Source organism: Penicillium arizonense (genome assembly GCF_001773325.1).
Source record: "Penicillium arizonense strain CBS 141311 chromosome Unknown PENARI_contig009, whole genome shotgun sequence".
Classification (NCBI taxonomy): Eukaryota; Fungi; Ascomycota; class Eurotiomycetes; order Eurotiales; family Aspergillaceae; genus Penicillium; species Penicillium arizonense.
Window position 1 is genome coordinate 715,054 of NW_019173286.1, and position 15,845 is coordinate 730,898.

Sequence of the window (15,845 nt, forward strand, 5' to 3'; positions counted from 1 at the left end):
GAGTAAATTAACAAGAGCCGAAACCACCGCAATGACAAGAATAGGTATAAAGAAAAGGTGATAGAAGCAGACATAGCTCGTTCAACAAATCGTGCAAGAAGGCACCAACTTCGGTTCTTCATGAAAAGCCAGCCCGAAAAGAGTATCATAATGTCATCTACCGACGCCGACTGATGCATCCCATCTCCCACAGTCTTCACACTTCGCCCCAGGTGCCGAGACCGGCTCCGACACCAATAGCACTATTGCTTTCACTTCCGCCAATATCCCAGTAATTCCGGCTGGAACCAGTCATGGTCCGCCGACTTGAGATGGCGGAGAGTTTAGCACTTTGGCTGGCGCAGCTAGAGCCGGGGCGACGGAGATGAGGACGCAAGAGGGGTGAAGAGACACCAGTGGGACCCGATACGCCAGAGTACTGTGATGCGCGGCGGGTCTGGGTTTGAGAGCGAATGTGGGCACGCGCAACCAGTGGGTGGTGTTGTCGAATGATGGCTGCTCGACGGGATGCATCTTGGGGTCTGCGAGCTGGGGAAGGGGGTTGAGCTTCATTGGGCATGTAGCCACGACGGCTAAAGCGGTTGCGTAAGTAGCGGAATACCATCATTACGTCGAGTCCGCGTTCCCAGTACTCCTGTTCGTCTTGGGCTCGTGCTGCGTCGGACGTTGAATGGGATCCCATTGGGTCGTCGTCTTCAATACCCCATTGCGCTTCGTGTTCGCGATTGGGATCGCGGAGCGTGGGCATGAAATGAGGTGAAGGCATGGAATCACCAGTAGTCTCGCCAGCACTTTGTGCAGTTGACTCGAACGGCTTCTGAGATACATGGCTCTCTGCTAGACGATTGATGGACATACCCGCGTATTCAGCGGATATATCTTTCGTCATCTGATAATATGTAGTAAATGCACCTGGGTGTTCACAAAGTTGATGTACAAGAACACCGAGCTCATGGGCAATCCTCTGGAGCACGTTGGTCTGCCACATCGGTGCATCGCCATGCTCTGGCTCCGGTTCGCAGGCTAGCACAGTCTCCATATCAAGTGGCTCTTCCTGACCGTGAGGTTGCGCGTCCAGCGGCAACGACTCACCGAAGATCACAGACAGCAAGGAGTCATCGATTCCGATCAGGTCTCTGATTACCTTACGAGTGATACGGCGCCAGAAAGACTCCTCGTCTTCGGAGACCGCTTCCGGTAGAGATAATTCCCTCGATATGGATGATTCATCGAGAACACTCGCTTGCGGCGTATGATCAACGGACCGCTGAACACTCGATCGGCCGACACGACTGTTCCGTCGCTGACGGGTCTCCCGTTCGATCTCCTGGAGCAGGGCTCTGCTCTGATCCATGCGCCATTGTTCGATTCTCTGCCATCTTTCACGCTCAATATTCGCCTCGCCCTCTTCGACGGTATCCAAATGTCTCTGTACACTCGAGTAACGACGGTGTTGAAGGTGGGCATACGACTGTCGCTGCGGGTTGTACTGTTCATGCTGCCAGAGCTGATCTTGCACCACCTGACTCGAGGCCTGGAAACTACCTAACCCGTCATGGGCTGGAAGCATCGCCGGTGGCCCTTGTTCCATCCTTGTGGGGGAAGCTGGTGCAAAGGTAGGAGCTCGGAAGGCATGCAGTCCGTCGTCGAGGCTGTCTAGTTCGGTGCCCTCTTCGTCTAGTTGGCCGTCGAGGGCGTCATCATCGTCGACACCGTTTGCTGAAGGTGTTGCGGCAAAGGAACCAAAATCACTTAATCTGGATGGGCCCGCAGTGCGGGTGCGATCGGTCGAGGTCGTGTGCGTGCGTGCGGTTGGGGAGAACAGCACCCATTGTGTGGTATCGTCATCGCGTTGGTCTGGGGAGGTTGGGGGGATATCAAGCACAGGAGGAGGTTGGGGGGAAGAATATGAGGTCCTACGTCGGGGGACGTGTGTTGGGACCTGGAAAGCCATAGTGTGATAAGCGTATACGGTGGATCCTCTCCGCAGAGATCACCGTCGGCCTAAAAGGATATCAAGGCCTTTGAATAGAGAATATTCAGGTAAATAAGATCATAAGTAAACAGGAGAAACAGGCGAGACAGGGAAAGGGGAAACAAAGGACCAAGGATCAAGGGCTGAGTGATGATGTGTAGATAACTGATAAGGCGATGATCGCCCGATGATGCAAGCGGTGTCGGATGAGGCCACTCGGAGGTGAATGTCCGATTATTCTATTGTTTCTTATATTTTATTACCCGGTTCTTGCTATATTATTTCTTTATTTTTTGTCAAAGTCGAATAATATCGGATGAGGCACTTATCAGCTGACTAGGGTCACCGGGATTGACGATGTGACGTGTAGAGTTAGCGCTTGTCACGTTTACTTGTTTATGGGCAGTCTGGTAAACATCCACCGTCTCTAATGTAGTGAACTGCCTATATTGTCAACTTGTTCTATATTGCGTCCCTATCACCCCATCGCCTGGATATGTCGCATGTTGACTGTCTGACGCCAAGACCAACTATGACCACGTCGCTTAGGCTAACGAAAAAGCACGCAAACCCCCTCTTGATACGCCCAGTGTAGAGATAGTATCGTGGTGTTCCTTTAGTGGGCCTAACTCGCCGGCTTAATCCGTCGGATTAGCGCCGCTGTCGAGAAATCCACCTGGATATGTCGGTGTCCCTAGACTACTGCAGTAACATTCACATACCCTCTTTCACTAGGCATGTCTGCACATATGTCCAACGTGCTAGACCAGTCAGTAATAGTGCAGGGACAATAGAAGCGGCACCTTATTTGGGTTCAAGTGCGTCCCTCGCATCTTCGTTGAGGTGGACGTCGTCGGTGTTTGATATCACGTAGTGATCAGCTGACTTCACCTTCTAGGCGAGATCAAATAACCACAAACTTGCAATATGTCTAGTAAAGCTACGTAAACGAACCCAGGATAGAGATAATATCATCGCATTGGGGTATATATGAATCTAAGATATATCCAACATCTCTATCAAACAATAAATCATTCCTTTCCAGCCAAAGCCTCGCCAATCCAATCCATCTGAACAGCACTGACACCACGAGCATAACTGCGGTTGGTGAACACGAACTCATTGTACATGATGGCCTCGACCTTCTTGCCGAAAAGCACGCTCGATGGGTGAATAGCAACAGTCTGGTTTCCGACGATAGTGCGGTAGCTACCGTCGGGAACGAGGCGGGCGGTATTGGTTGCAAAGCCTGCGAGGAAACTTTGGAGGATGCGAATTGGGGAGGGGTCGTGTGAAGAAACGGAGTTTGAGAGTTCGCTGGTGAGGAGCTTTGCCTGGCGACATTGCATTCGGAGTTGTTTGCGGACGTCCTTGTTTTCTTGTTAGCTTGGGTATCGGGGCTGTGGTGAATGTCTCTTACCATAACGGATTGCATGGCTCGGTGCGAAACTAGGTGTCGCTCTGCCCAGGCCTTGCGGTCAGAGTGCTCGGCGGCATAGACACGCACAGTCGCCAGCATTGTTAGGTGGTCACCCTCGCGGCGGTATAGATCGCGGCGTGCTGCTTCTGCGGCCTCCTTTTTCTCCTCGGAGGTTGTGTTGAGGAAGATGTTCTCCACACTAAGACAGGAGATAATATCAATGACATCGATCAAACATTCTGGTCCGTTCTCGGCAGCTGCTAATAGGACACGTCCCAGTGTTGGTGTCAAGGGCAACTTAGCAATGTGTTGACCGACATCACTGATCTTTCCTGTCTCCTCCAGGGCGTCGATGCTGAGTAGCTGAAGAAGGGCCTTCTCGAGGGCTTCACGAGGTGGCCGGGTGAGGAATGGGAATCCAACAATGTCATCAACACCACGCGCCTTCATGTTCAGCAGCGCTTGGCTCAGATCACATCGTAGGATCTCGGGAGTGTTCGTCTCGTCCAAAGCGAGATAGTCTTTCTCAGTGTACAGCCGGAAGCATTGTCCAGGAGCTTCACGACCGGCACGACCCTTTCGCTGGATGGCGGCTGACTTGGAGATGGGCTTCACAAGAAGGGAGTCAAGGCCAAGTCGGGTGCGGAACTGTTTGACCTTGGCCTTGCCGCAGTCAACCACATACCGCACACCAGAGACAGTGACTGAAGTCTCAGCAATGTTGGTGGACAACACCACCTTCCGTGTTCGTGGTGGAGCTGGCATAAACACTCGCTGCTGAGCGGCCTGTGGCAACGCGGCGAACAGAGGTAAAACTTGAATCTTGGGAAGCGTCGGGTCCATACCCATGGCATACTCGTTCACCAAATGCTCCAAGGCCTCCACGGTCTCCTGACCAGTCAGGAAAACCAGGATATCACCAGGCATCGGCTCCTTGCAATGGATCTGGAAAATGACCTTGAGAGCCGCATCCACGAAATCATGCACTGGCTGGGGAGAGTAGATTGTCTTGACGGGGAATTGCCGACCCTTGATATGGCAGGCGGCAATCTCCTTTGAATCAGAAGTATCCATTTTATCGGCATCCACTCCGTTCTCGATGGACTTTGGTGCTGGCCCTGGGAGTTTATACCCTTCCTGGAAGAAGCCAGTCAGACTCTCCATATCTGCCGTGGCACTCATAACTACCACCTTGAGCGGAACACCACCACGGCCCTCAAATTTGCTAGCGACAAGATTGCGCAAGAATCCAAGCACCAAATCTACGTTGATACCCCGTTCGTGGACCTCATCAACAACGATAGCACTGTACCGCGTCAAAAACGGATCATGAAGCATCTCCTGGAGCAACATTCCCTCCGTCAGGAACTTCACCCGAGTACTAGGCGATGTCGATGTATCGAATCGCACGGAGTAGCCGACCTTACTAGCAGGGGAGTGATTTCCAAGTGGTGTGCCCATTTCCTCAGCTACACGACGGGCCAGCGAGATTGCAGCGACTCGACGCGGCTGTGTGATAGCAATACACCCTCCAATGTGCTTCTTCCCTGTCTTTCCGTTGTGTGTGATTTGCGTTGGCACAGGCCGGCACCAGAATTCGTCCACCAGGAACTGCGGGATCTGGGTACTCTTTCCGCTACCCGTTTCACCAATCAGCAGCATCACATCTTGTTCGCGTAGGTATTTGCGGATCTCATCTGCATTTGCAAAGATAGGTAGCTTGCGCCGGGTCTCGAGGAGGGCCTTGGCCTTCTCTCGTAGAGAGGTGAAGTTGGTTTTTGTGTCGGTGAGGGATTTGGACTTGTGTTTCGGCTTTGGTTTCGATGGTGCACCATTTGTTCGGGGTGCCTCTTCTAGTTTTTCCGGTGTAGGATCGGCCTTTTCTACCTGCACGGGCACAGGGGGTTCACTTGGTTTCTCTTGACCAGCGCCGTTCGCTTCGCACTCGTCGCGCTTCCGCTTCTTGTTCCCCTTTTTCTTTCGCGCCGGTTCTTCGGTGGGCGGGTGAGTGGTCTTTTTGGGCACGACCTTTTCGTCATCGGAGTCAGCGAAGACGGTACGGACCTTCTCGGGCATTTTGAGGTGTGGCGCGAAAGAATGTCAAGGGCGAAGCTCATCACCTCCGAAAATTTTGCCTTATCGATAAGCCGATAAGCGCTTATCAGTGTCAACACAAGACAAGAGGACTTGATGTCAGTTACTCTCTTTTCTAGTTCTTTTTATCACTCTTCTTTAACTAGTTTGGTCTCTTGTGATCTTTTATATAATATTTTGATCTTTGCTTTTGTGGTTTTCAGAAACAATATATCTGAAAAAGCCTATTTGAGATACTTAACACATGCTTGGTCTTATTGAACATGTACCCAACTAACCGCCGGCTCGCGGAGTGTATGTGGGATGTGTTAAAGCCCGGTGGCAGGATGTATCTTGATGGCTCGGCTGCTGCGGGGAAGTTTGTTATGAGTATATCTGGCATGCAACACATCTTTTATGACGGTTCATGGCGTTCTGGCTGAGATTTTGTATCATTGGTTTGAGATTTTGGAGGTTGTTGGGGAGACGAGGGATTATGGGCTTACTATGTTGAAGTGGGCGTAAAATTGGATGAAGCTAGAGATTTTGTTGTTGCTGGTTGGGGGAAGGTGTATCAGGGGGAAGGTGTATCGGATTCATCGATTGTATCTTTGAGATGGGATGCATACATTTTAGACAGGTTCTCCGCAGGTTTATCATTTTTTTGCGAGGAAGATTGAGTCTCCTGGGTCAAGCCTTCCGTTCCCAGGAGGACTCGGCAGTTCTTGGGGGATTTTCGTCGATTTGGCTGGCTGGTCGATGTCTGGATATAGACCAAGAAAGATATTGACTGAGAAGGACATAAATTGAGGAAAGGAGAGCACGGTGTATTCTATGGCCCCAGAGATGATGTGGTAAATGTTCTAGTAGATGCAATATCAAACTCATGTTTGGAAGGTAGTACGAACTGATGATGTCCTATGTAAACTTCTCCGATGTATGCAAATCATTCATGTAAAGTCATCAATCATATATTTTCAGTCTAAACCCCACCCACGAACCCGACGGAAGACATAAGCGCGGTCATTGCGAAGAGTAAACTCGCCCCAATCATCCGTTAATCTATTGTAGCTCCAGAATCCCTTCCATGCTAGTTTAGTATTCTTGGATGGATTGGGTGGAGCAGGCCCAGCCAGGGCAGCCTTAGAAACTGTGGGTGAACGGAGAGATAGATGCATCGTGTACATGTACTTAGACTCAACACCTTCAGTTTCCACAATAAGATCGCGCTCGTCGCTGAGAAGGGGCTTTTGGTCCGATGATGTATGTGGTTTCCAGGCTTCTGCGGGGGTTTCGGATTCAGGGATGGGGGAGGCCAGATGCCAACGTCCTGGAAGAGCATGCTTTAATATGTTCATTGCAGCCGGCGGCACTGAATCGACTGCTCCTGATAGCGATTGGCCATGGTCTGATAGGCGACGTTGATGCTTTTTCTGTGCAGGGTTGCGGGCTGCCACCAGATTCTCCTTGGTGAAGTAAGGGACTACGTCAACGGGCTCCGCTGAAGAGAGCAGGGACACCACTGAGCCGTCGGGATAGAACCGCAGGTAGCGATAGTAGGTGACAATGTGAATGGGGCTGTTCCACGAGGTGTTTTGGTAGGCATCGGCAGCACCGGGCCGAGTGTAGTTGACTGTGCTGATGTAAACGCCAGTATACCGAATCCGAGGAAGTGTCTGGAAAACTTGACTCCATGAGGATAACGGCTTAGGAATCTCCATCGGCTCATCCTTGGGGAAAGGAGTGTATCGTTCACCGAGGGTGTAGATGGGACGCCCTTGTAGATCGCATGCAAAGTCGTAATGCATTCCCTGGAATCCGAACTTTTTCCCTTGACAGATCCGTTTCCAGATATGCTGCTCACGTACGAAATGATAGGCCAATCGCTTGCAGACCAGTGCCATGCGTCCAAAGACTGACGGGTCGTCCAAAGCCACATGCCGAAGAATCTCTACTATCACCTCAGATGGGACGGTAGAGATTGGACAGGGAGGAGGTGGTGTGCCTTCAATAAGAGGTTCCCTCTGCGGAATTGGCAGATTTGCAAAGGATGCAATCAGCTGAGAGGTCGGCAGGGTCTCTGCCTCCGTGGGTTGATGAATTGCCGCAGGGGTCGTAGTGGACGCCGGTTGATTCGTCTTCTTCCAGACATGTGCATAGTGTTTATTCCGGTAAGTTTTATCGACAGTAGAATCCAACTATACACAGTGAGCTTTCGAAGATCATGTACCGCCGCCATATCCGGAACTCACTCTGTATGCCTTGCGGTAGTGCGACAGACTGTCTCCCAAGTTGCCCTCGGCCTCCTTCTCGACCGCTCGCTCGAAATGCTCCAACGCAGACGTCGGCTCCGTCACCCGACGGCGAGAGAAATCATCATCTTCTGGCGATTCCACGCTCAGCTCCCCAATCTGCTGGGCCAGCTCCTCTGGATCGAATGAAGCCAGCGGGGGACCCTCCTCCTCGACCTCATTGCGGCGAGAGGCCTCATGGCGTGTTGGCGGAAGACGAGTTGGAGGCGGGACAGTTGGGGCCGGAGTCGCAGCAGGAGGGGCCTTGGACTTAGATCGACGCGAGACCTCCTCGCGCCACTGTCGGCGGAACGACTCGAGCTCGGCGTTGTCTTCCATGGCGGGGAGGTGGTCCGACCTCAAATATCAGATTGATAAGCCCACTTAGGCCACTTTAGAAAGAGGAGCAAAGAGCAAAGAGCAGAGCAAAGAGAAGAGCAAACATCTATCCCATCGAGAGCGCCATTGAAGTCTTCTTCGTTCTTTGTCGAAAGTTGCAGAAAGGAAGTTGTCACAGCTTATCTCCGACCGCCGCCACCCGTCAAACCCCGAAAAACTTCCCTTTCCCGGTGACGCATCGTCTATTCTTGTTTCTTGCTCCTGTTTCCAATTTTCCCTGTCTTTCTTTCTTTCTTTCTTTCACAGGTCGATGCCGATCGGATTGGATTACGTTCCAAGCCAAGGTTCTCTTACCGAGTTTGAGACCGAGATCAACGCTTCTCTAGGGGCGTCATGGACCTCTCGGTTTGACGAATCTACGACAATGGCCGCTACATCTGGGACGGGATCACCCCTGGCCCCAGAGACGCCCTCCGCTAATGACGATATCACGGTGGGCCAGCGGATGATCTCTGCGACGGCGGGTAACATTTTGACCGGGTTACTAGGTAGGAGAGCTTCAAATCCGTGACTATTCAAGGCTAACAGCTTCAGTAACACCTCTCGATGTCGTCCGAGTCCGTCTACAATCACAATCCCAAATTCACAACACTTCTCCATACACTTCCCACACCACGCAAACCTTGAAAAACCTTCCCCCAAACCTCGGCATTACCTCTTGCTGCCGCGAAGTATTCTGGATTGGAAACGATGCCCAGATGTGCATGCTCGGACCCCATGCGACTGCAGTAGGCAGTACACCGCACCCAGCGATCGATTGTGCGATCGAGGAAACGCAGCGACGAACATTCACCTCGACTCTGGACGGACTACGGAAGATCGCACGCAACGAAGGCACATTAACACTATGGCGCGGACTCAGCCCAACTTTGATGATGGGAATTCCAGCCAATGTCATCTATTTTGCTGGATACGACTGGCTGCGCACGGATGATCGCAGTCCCATCAAGCAGCGACTCGGGGAAAGCGGCGCGCCATTAGTGGCAGGCTCTATCGCTCGAGTCGCGGCAGCGGCAGCAACCAGCCCATTGGAAATGTTCCGCACGAGACTGCAAGCGACCCCGGGGACGGGTGCGAACCACTTCAAGACCACCATTCAGGATCTGTACCACATGACGCAAGCCAAGGGATACAGCTCCCTCTGGCGCGGATTCACGCTTACAATGTGGCGCGACGTACCCTTCTCGGGCTTGTATTGGTGGGGATACGAGGAGGTGAAAAAGACTCTGATCACGGCACGCTACCCACACCTCGCGGAGTCCGATGACAGACCACAGGAGCCCACAACCCAAGCCTTCCTCGATAGCTTCATCTCTGGAGCTGTTTCAGGTTCGGTGGCAGCATTTGTTACCACACCCTTTGATGTCGGAAAGACGCGACAGCAAGTATTTCGACACTTGGATGATGGGGCTCTCACTGGCCCCCCGCGACCGGCGCTATCCCCGGGCAAACTAGCGCCCGAGCAGCTCTCCCTTCCCAATTTCCTCATGCACATTTTCCGTGAAGAAGGTACCGCCGGTCTGTTCCGTGGCTGGACGGCGCGATGCCTGAAAGTTGCCCCAGCCTGCGCCATTATGATCTCGACCTATGAGCTTGGAAAGCGCATGGCTCGGGAGGTCAACGAACGTCGACTCTCTGACGCATGAAATATGCGCGTATGCACCCTGTAAAATACTGCATGTGATCTTACGGTCGCTTTGGCGTTTTTCGACATAGCTCATAGAGTAGCACTTGAGCTTTTGGTTTTACTGGAAATTTTGACGCATTTCTGTACATATACTTAATGGACATCTCTATCTCTATTGACTCGTTTCCTCCCCCTGCACAGCACAGCCAACCGGGTGAGGGTGATCGGGGCGCAGATGATCATCCGCCATGGCCCCATGAGGCTGAGAGTCCCCTGGCTTCCTTTTATTCCCCGCAGTTCTCATGAATATGTCCTCAAACAACATTATGACTTCGAGACCCCCAACAGAGAACAGGCACTCGTGGTTCGAGCATATTGCGGTGGCGGGAGAAACCAACGTAGAGTAAGTATACGGATTGGTCGGAGGATATCAAACTAACTGTTTATAGCATCGTCGCTGTTCCACCCATCGGCGCATATCATAGAAAGACATGGACAGTCCATGGTGCCAAATCATCCTGGTTAGACACAGAATTGCTTCAACATCTTCCTCGCGCTCGAGTCCTTCTATACAACTATGGCGGACTCAATGAACACGATAAAATCGACTCTCTAGGTCAACAGCTGCTGAACCAACTCCTAAATGAGCGAAAACATGATGTATGCCCCCTTTGACCATATTTGATCTTTATCCTCATACCGAAATAGAGCCCCCGACGGCCCATATTTCTCATCTGCCACAGCACCGGCGGCCTCGTTGTGAAAGCCGCCTTGGCCCTGGCATCACGGGCCGAGCCGAGTTCCCTCCTCACGAGCTGCTACGGCATCGCATTCTTTGCAACACCGCATCAGGGGTCGACCTATCTCTCCGCTGAGGAGTATGCAGCCAGTATCCGCCATGTGTTGCATCTGGAACACGAGAGTCCCCACGCTCTCAGAGAACAGTTCCGTCCCCGCCAGGAACGACTATGGCATCTGTCTAACCAGTTCAAGACCCTTTCCGCTGATATGAAGGTCTGGTCTTTTCTCGAGACTATTGACTCGACCATGCATGTTATTGACGCAGAGACCAATAATGTACTGGAATTTCATGTTCCCATTACCTCTATTAGGTCTGGATTACTGGATATCGAGCATGAGAAAGAAGTGCCCATGGCAACAGACCATGCAGGGACGGCGACATTCCACGGACAAGATTCAACTCGGGAGACATTCCTGAATGAGCTCAAGGGAGCTGTAACCATTGCAGTGGAGATATCAAGACACGAAGATACGCCGCTGGGCGTAGAAAAGAAAGTAATGGTCCAAATCAACGGTTTCTTCGAAGATACCGCGCTGGGCGTCAGTGACGAAAGTCCATTAAAACTATGGTCAACCAAAGTTTCTTTGGAAGACTATCTCTCACGAGGACCATCAGCATGTCTCCGAGAAAGACTAGGTCGAGTCCAGCCCAGCGGCTTAGATGATTCATCCATCAGCAGCTTCGACAGTCCGCGCTCCTCATATATCGCCCCAGCACCAGACCCAGCTGAGCATCATGATCACCATGAGGAAATACGCACGTTGCGTCCACCCCTGCCGTACAGTCAAAGCTTTGAAGATGTAGCTCATCCATCGCCCAGAATTCATATTACTGAAGCGGCTATGGATGGTTATTTTGAGAGTCCGCCAGCTGAAAGTCCACCGCCAGGTCGCAAACAAAAAAATTCAATCACGAAGGCTTTAGGACTTATTCCGCTGCGGTCGCGTTCGCATTCGCATCGGCGGAGTGCTTCGGATAGTAGTTCTCAAGGGAGTAGTTCACGGCCTGCCTCGTAAGTATAGTCTCTGCGGCCTTCCATCCTTCGGAGACATTAAGCTCTCGCTTGTATAAATAACCCTCAGCTCACGATCATTAGAAGCTCCACATCACCGCCAAGGCAGTCCGCATTCCTGACGATTCCAATGTCCACTCGAGACCGAATTAATCAAAACGCAGAAGCACCGGATATTCCTCGATCGGTGCCACGCTTTGATAGACCTGAACCTGACACCGAGAAACTTGTCTGGATTCATGTTCCTTATACCCATACCGGTTGGGTGTCACAGGTTATCCGACGAGCGTGCCAGGATAGCCAAGATCCCAACTTGTAAGACCTGCGGTTTTATTGACAAGATCCCATGACGCTAACCATCCTTTGCAGTCTCCGAAAATTCATCAATGACAAAAATTGGTATTTTCGGCTCAACAGAGCCCGCCATCTTGAGCCTCATGCCCGTTTTGTCCGGCCGGCGTGCATTCATTCGAGACAAATGGATATTTTACAGGGGACCCCAGGCGCCGCAGATGATCCCCAACTCGCTCTATATGTATGTTGACGAATCACTATCCGCATACGAAAACGATGCTAACAAATACCTCACAGGTTCCATATGTGAGTATCACTCCACCACTCACCTCACTCGATACTGACCTGCCAGCTCCACTGGGACACATATCGCAACCTAATTCAACGACGGAAAGTAGTAGCAGACCGACTTCAACAAGGCCGATCCCGCCCAGTTCCAGGCCGAATCTCCAAAGCAAGCCTAGAGGCCCAACTAATATGGACGTACCTCGGCTGCGAGCCACCAGTCCACTTCAGACGCACCCTTGACCAATTCGGGTACCCGAACCTCCGCTCAACAATTGCGCGCGATGATGACCAGATGCTATGGAAACGAACGCGCAGGCCAGCACGTATTGACGAGCAACTTAGACAGTATCTACAGTCAACCCAGGATGAAGGCGATGAATCGGAGTATGGGGAGTTTATGGATGGAAATGTGTTGATGGTTGATCAGCTTTGGCTTTGGATTGTTGATTCGAAGACTGTTGTTACTTTCTTTCCGAATCAGGAGGCTACGACTTCTGAAGGGAAGTTGTTTGAGCAGTCTAATTTGCATAGTAGTATTTACAACGAGTTGAACGGGGATTTGGCGAGGAGGTTCGAGACGGCTGGTGATTTGGCAGCGCTTATTATGTTGCATGCTGTTACTGTTCTTTTGGATAAGACTTTGCATCATGATTTGCAGGTTCTGAGGATTTTTGAAGAGTCGATTAGTATTTTGGTGGGTTCTTTTGACTGGTGTTTTCTATGTTGTTGGTATTTGCTAACACGGGCAGACTGAGTCGGTCACGAAATCTTTCAAGCGCTTCCGCAATAGAGGCTTCACTAATCGTCCAGCGGACCATGATCGTACTAAAGATGGCAAGATTATGACAGCTGCTCAGCGAGACTACCGCGAACGCCAGGTTGCGAAACGGAATCGCGAAGATCTATCTGTTTTACTTGAACTACGGGATATCGAGGACGAGCTGTCCACCATACTCAAGCTACTCGATCAACAAGACACTGTTATCAAGAGTATGATCAAGTACTTTGACAGTAGAGGATATGGCAAGGTATTCCTCGACACAGCGCAAGGTCGAATCGACGAATATCGTTCCCAGATTAGCGAGATGAAAGAAAATAGCCATCTAGCTCAGAAAGCAGTGAGTCTAATACCCGCAATCGATTTTCCGATGCTAAGTACTAATCCATCAGGTCGAAACACTCCTCGATCTCAAACAAAAACAGGCAAATGTTGACGAAGCCAAAATGGCACGATGGCAGGCCGAAGTTACGCAGACCCAGTCGCGCGCAGTAATGGTCTTTACAATTTTCTCTGTGGTGTAAGTCCACTATTTCACCTGGAGCACCGCAAGGAATCTAACAAACCAAGATTCCTCCCACTATCGTTCTTCACCTCCCTCTTCGGCATAAACGCCCGAGAATGGAGCGGGGAGGCTACAAACCTGACACTAGGCCAGATGCTCAAGATAGCAGGTATGCATTACTTCAAGCCCAAGTCCATACCTATATTAACATAGATCCACAGCACCATCGTCCTTCGCAATAATATTCCTCTCCCTCCTGCTAGCGTTCAGCGAAACCCTGCGCGAAGCAGTCTCCAAATCCCATAAGATAAGCATAGGCCTGGTCAAAGAATTTATTCTGCACCCCGTCAAAACAGTCCTGCATTGGGAGGCAATCACGCATAGAATGCCTGATATGGTTGTTCCCGAGAACTCGAGTTTGAGGAAGCGGTTTGATGATTATCTGGGGTATGGGCGGAGAAATATGCAGCTTGATGAGGATATTTGGCAGAGATGGCAGGAGGATCGGTTGGGTATTGGGTCTGGGGCGCTTGGGGATGGGCTTTGGAAGGGGAACGGGAAGGGGAATTGGGGAGAAAAGAAGACGGGGAGGCATTCGGAGGGTATTAGGACTGGTAATGGTGAAGTTTAGTTTGAATGCATATTTTTCGTTGTCTTCTTATGTGGGTGTTTTATACCTGTGTATTTTATGTAATGTTTTGATTCTTCGTTTATTAATGGAATAAGTTGGGTACGTGTATCTACCTAGGTAATCATATAGTGGGTGCTGCTGTGAACCCCAAAGTTCTACCCCGTGGCTACCATCGCCTCTCTCTCTCGGACTTTAGGATATCTTTCAGGGAACTGGTCTGGCTGTGTGTGAACTGACGCTCCGATGGCACGATATTGGAAGTACGCCTGCATGGAGTGAGAACAAGTGTAAGTAGGGGGGCGCGCGGTGGAAGGTTTTGAGAGATATTCCGTTTCAATAAATGTAATGCATGCTAGATCAATAGGCGGACCCGGTTCTAAACCCACTAGACGCCATAATTGTTCTACCTATTCACACAATGCCTTGGTATAGATCAATTCACTGCCCGATGACTAAGGGAGAGAGGGTAATACAACGTCGAGTAGCCAATGATATTGATTGGTTATGGTGAGAATGGAGCCTCAGCTCCATTGGGACTAGCCCCCCTGTGTACCACTCAGGGGGTTAGCCCCGGATCCCTCCGGACGGTTGCATGCTTAAATGAACCTTGACACCAGAATTGAAGGTTGTCACCCCAAACTCTCTCGCTTCCTTTGTTAGGTCTCTGTCATTATGGCTGAACATCCTTCATTTACCCTTGCCGCTCTCCGTAAGCCATCCCGGTGCGTGGAATGAGTGCAAGTTACTGATTATACATGACCAAAAAACAGTGCCTGCAGGAGGTGTTTTTGGATACCTGCGGACCCGCTCAGCACCCTCGTTGATCGCAGGTGTTGGCCTCGGACTCTCGTATGCATACTCCGGTAAGTACGAATCAAGCAGTACGCCATTATAGGCAGCAATCGACCACCCAAGCTGACCAAATCGCCAGGTTATTTGATTAAAGAGAACCGTGACTACGGCACCGAGCTTGCCTTGGGAAACAGCGTACTCCTGCTGGGCTCTGCAATCCCTAGGATCATTAAAACGGGTGCTAAGGCCCCTGTGCCTTTGGCACTCGGTGCCACTGGCCTATTGGCATCGTACTACTACCAGAAGAAGGTCAGAGAATTCCGATTTGGGGTCTAGGATTTACGATGTCAACCGAAATTTGGCATTCTGGTCGCGGATGCCTGGACCCTTCAGGTATCCTTTACGGAGGTCGTGCGGCCATAACGGAAGCGGTTTAGTCGATGGTCGAGGGATTCCGAGGAGGCAACCAAGAACGGATTGCCAATCTTGGTGAGTTCAAACCTTCTTTCTTTCTATTGCAGCCCCGAAGGCTTACGCTCTATACCGTTAGGATCACTCCTTCCGTCAAACTAGAGGATCTAGCGTTTTTCTTTGAGATCAACCGATTGGCCGCTTCATGGTCGTTTGAGTATTCTGGTTGTGTGAAACAATTCATGATAACAAGTAATCTCTGCTCTTAATTTTGATACATGCGCGCTGGAATATGGATTGATAGCATTTTATGAATACCATGGAAACCACATGGATAGGGTAAATCCGGAGAGTTAATGTTGAAGTGCCCTTATTCAACCAAAAGCCCTGTACTATCATCGAGTCAGTAATGATTTTGCATCGGGGCTATTGCATTATACTGCCGTCATCTTTGACAAAAAGGGCATTTGATATCAATCACTAGAAATTTTCCTTTTAGACTACAAACCGACAATCAATCCAGAGTTCCGAACAAGCAAAATGAGGA

At 50.7% G+C, this 15,845-nt stretch overlaps 6 protein-coding genes across 6 annotated transcripts; 3 read left to right on the forward strand and 3 right to left on the reverse strand.

Annotated features, from left to right (window-relative positions):
* Positions 1–196: 196 nt before the first annotated feature.
* PENARI_c009G08934 (uncharacterized protein) lies at positions 197–1,954 on the reverse strand (the record flags this gene model as incomplete). Its single annotated transcript, XM_022631973.1, has 1 exon — positions 197–1,954. The coding sequence occupies one exon, from the start codon at positions 1,952–1,954 to the stop codon at positions 197–199; it is 1,758 nt and encodes a 585-aa protein (XP_022488153.1).
* Positions 1,955–3,006: 1,052 nt separating this feature from the next.
* PENARI_c009G01944 (putative ATP-dependent RNA helicase (Hrh1)) lies at positions 3,007–5,471 on the reverse strand (the record flags this gene model as incomplete). Its single annotated transcript, XM_022631765.1, has 2 exons — positions 3,007–3,345; positions 3,396–5,471. The coding sequence occupies 2 exons, from the start codon at positions 5,469–5,471 to the stop codon at positions 3,007–3,009; spliced, it is 2,415 nt and encodes an 804-aa protein (XP_022488091.1).
* Positions 5,472–6,042: 571 nt separating this feature from the next.
* PENARI_c009G07965 (putative F-box protein (Pof7)) lies at positions 6,043–8,098 on the reverse strand (the record flags this gene model as incomplete). The annotated part of the gene is made up of 3 exons (XM_022631941.1): positions 6,043–6,231; positions 6,470–7,666; positions 7,721–8,098. The coding sequence occupies 3 exons, from the start codon at positions 8,096–8,098 to the stop codon at positions 6,043–6,045; spliced, it is 1,764 nt and encodes a 587-aa protein (XP_022488334.1).
* Positions 8,099–8,522: 424 nt separating this feature from the next.
* On the forward strand, positions 8,523–9,804 carry PENARI_c009G02334 (putative mitochondrial carrier protein; the record flags this gene model as incomplete). The annotated part of the gene is made up of 2 exons (XM_022631778.1): positions 8,523–8,646; positions 8,693–9,804. The coding sequence occupies 2 exons, from the start codon at positions 8,523–8,525 to the stop codon at positions 9,802–9,804; spliced, it is 1,236 nt and encodes a 411-aa protein (XP_022488209.1).
* Positions 9,805–10,093: 289 nt separating this feature from the next.
* PENARI_c009G07101 (uncharacterized protein) lies at positions 10,094–14,095 on the forward strand (the record flags this gene model as incomplete). Its single annotated transcript, XM_022631911.1, has 11 exons — positions 10,094–10,188; positions 10,235–10,445; positions 10,494–11,599; positions 11,684–11,914; positions 11,969–12,134; positions 12,191–12,199; positions 12,246–12,875; positions 12,931–13,299; positions 13,352–13,479; positions 13,530–13,633; positions 13,686–14,095. The coding sequence occupies 11 exons, from the start codon at positions 10,094–10,096 to the stop codon at positions 14,093–14,095; spliced, it is 3,459 nt and encodes a 1,152-aa protein (XP_022488188.1).
* A 672-nt stretch (positions 14,096–14,767) lies between these two features.
* On the forward strand, positions 14,768–15,223 carry PENARI_c009G01417 (TMEM14 family protein; the record flags this gene model as incomplete). Its single annotated transcript, XM_022631743.1, has 3 exons — positions 14,768–14,804; positions 14,866–14,958; positions 15,027–15,223. The coding sequence occupies 3 exons, from the start codon at positions 14,768–14,770 to the stop codon at positions 15,221–15,223; spliced, it is 327 nt and encodes a 108-aa protein (XP_022488326.1).
* Positions 15,224–15,845: the final 622 nt, after the last annotated feature.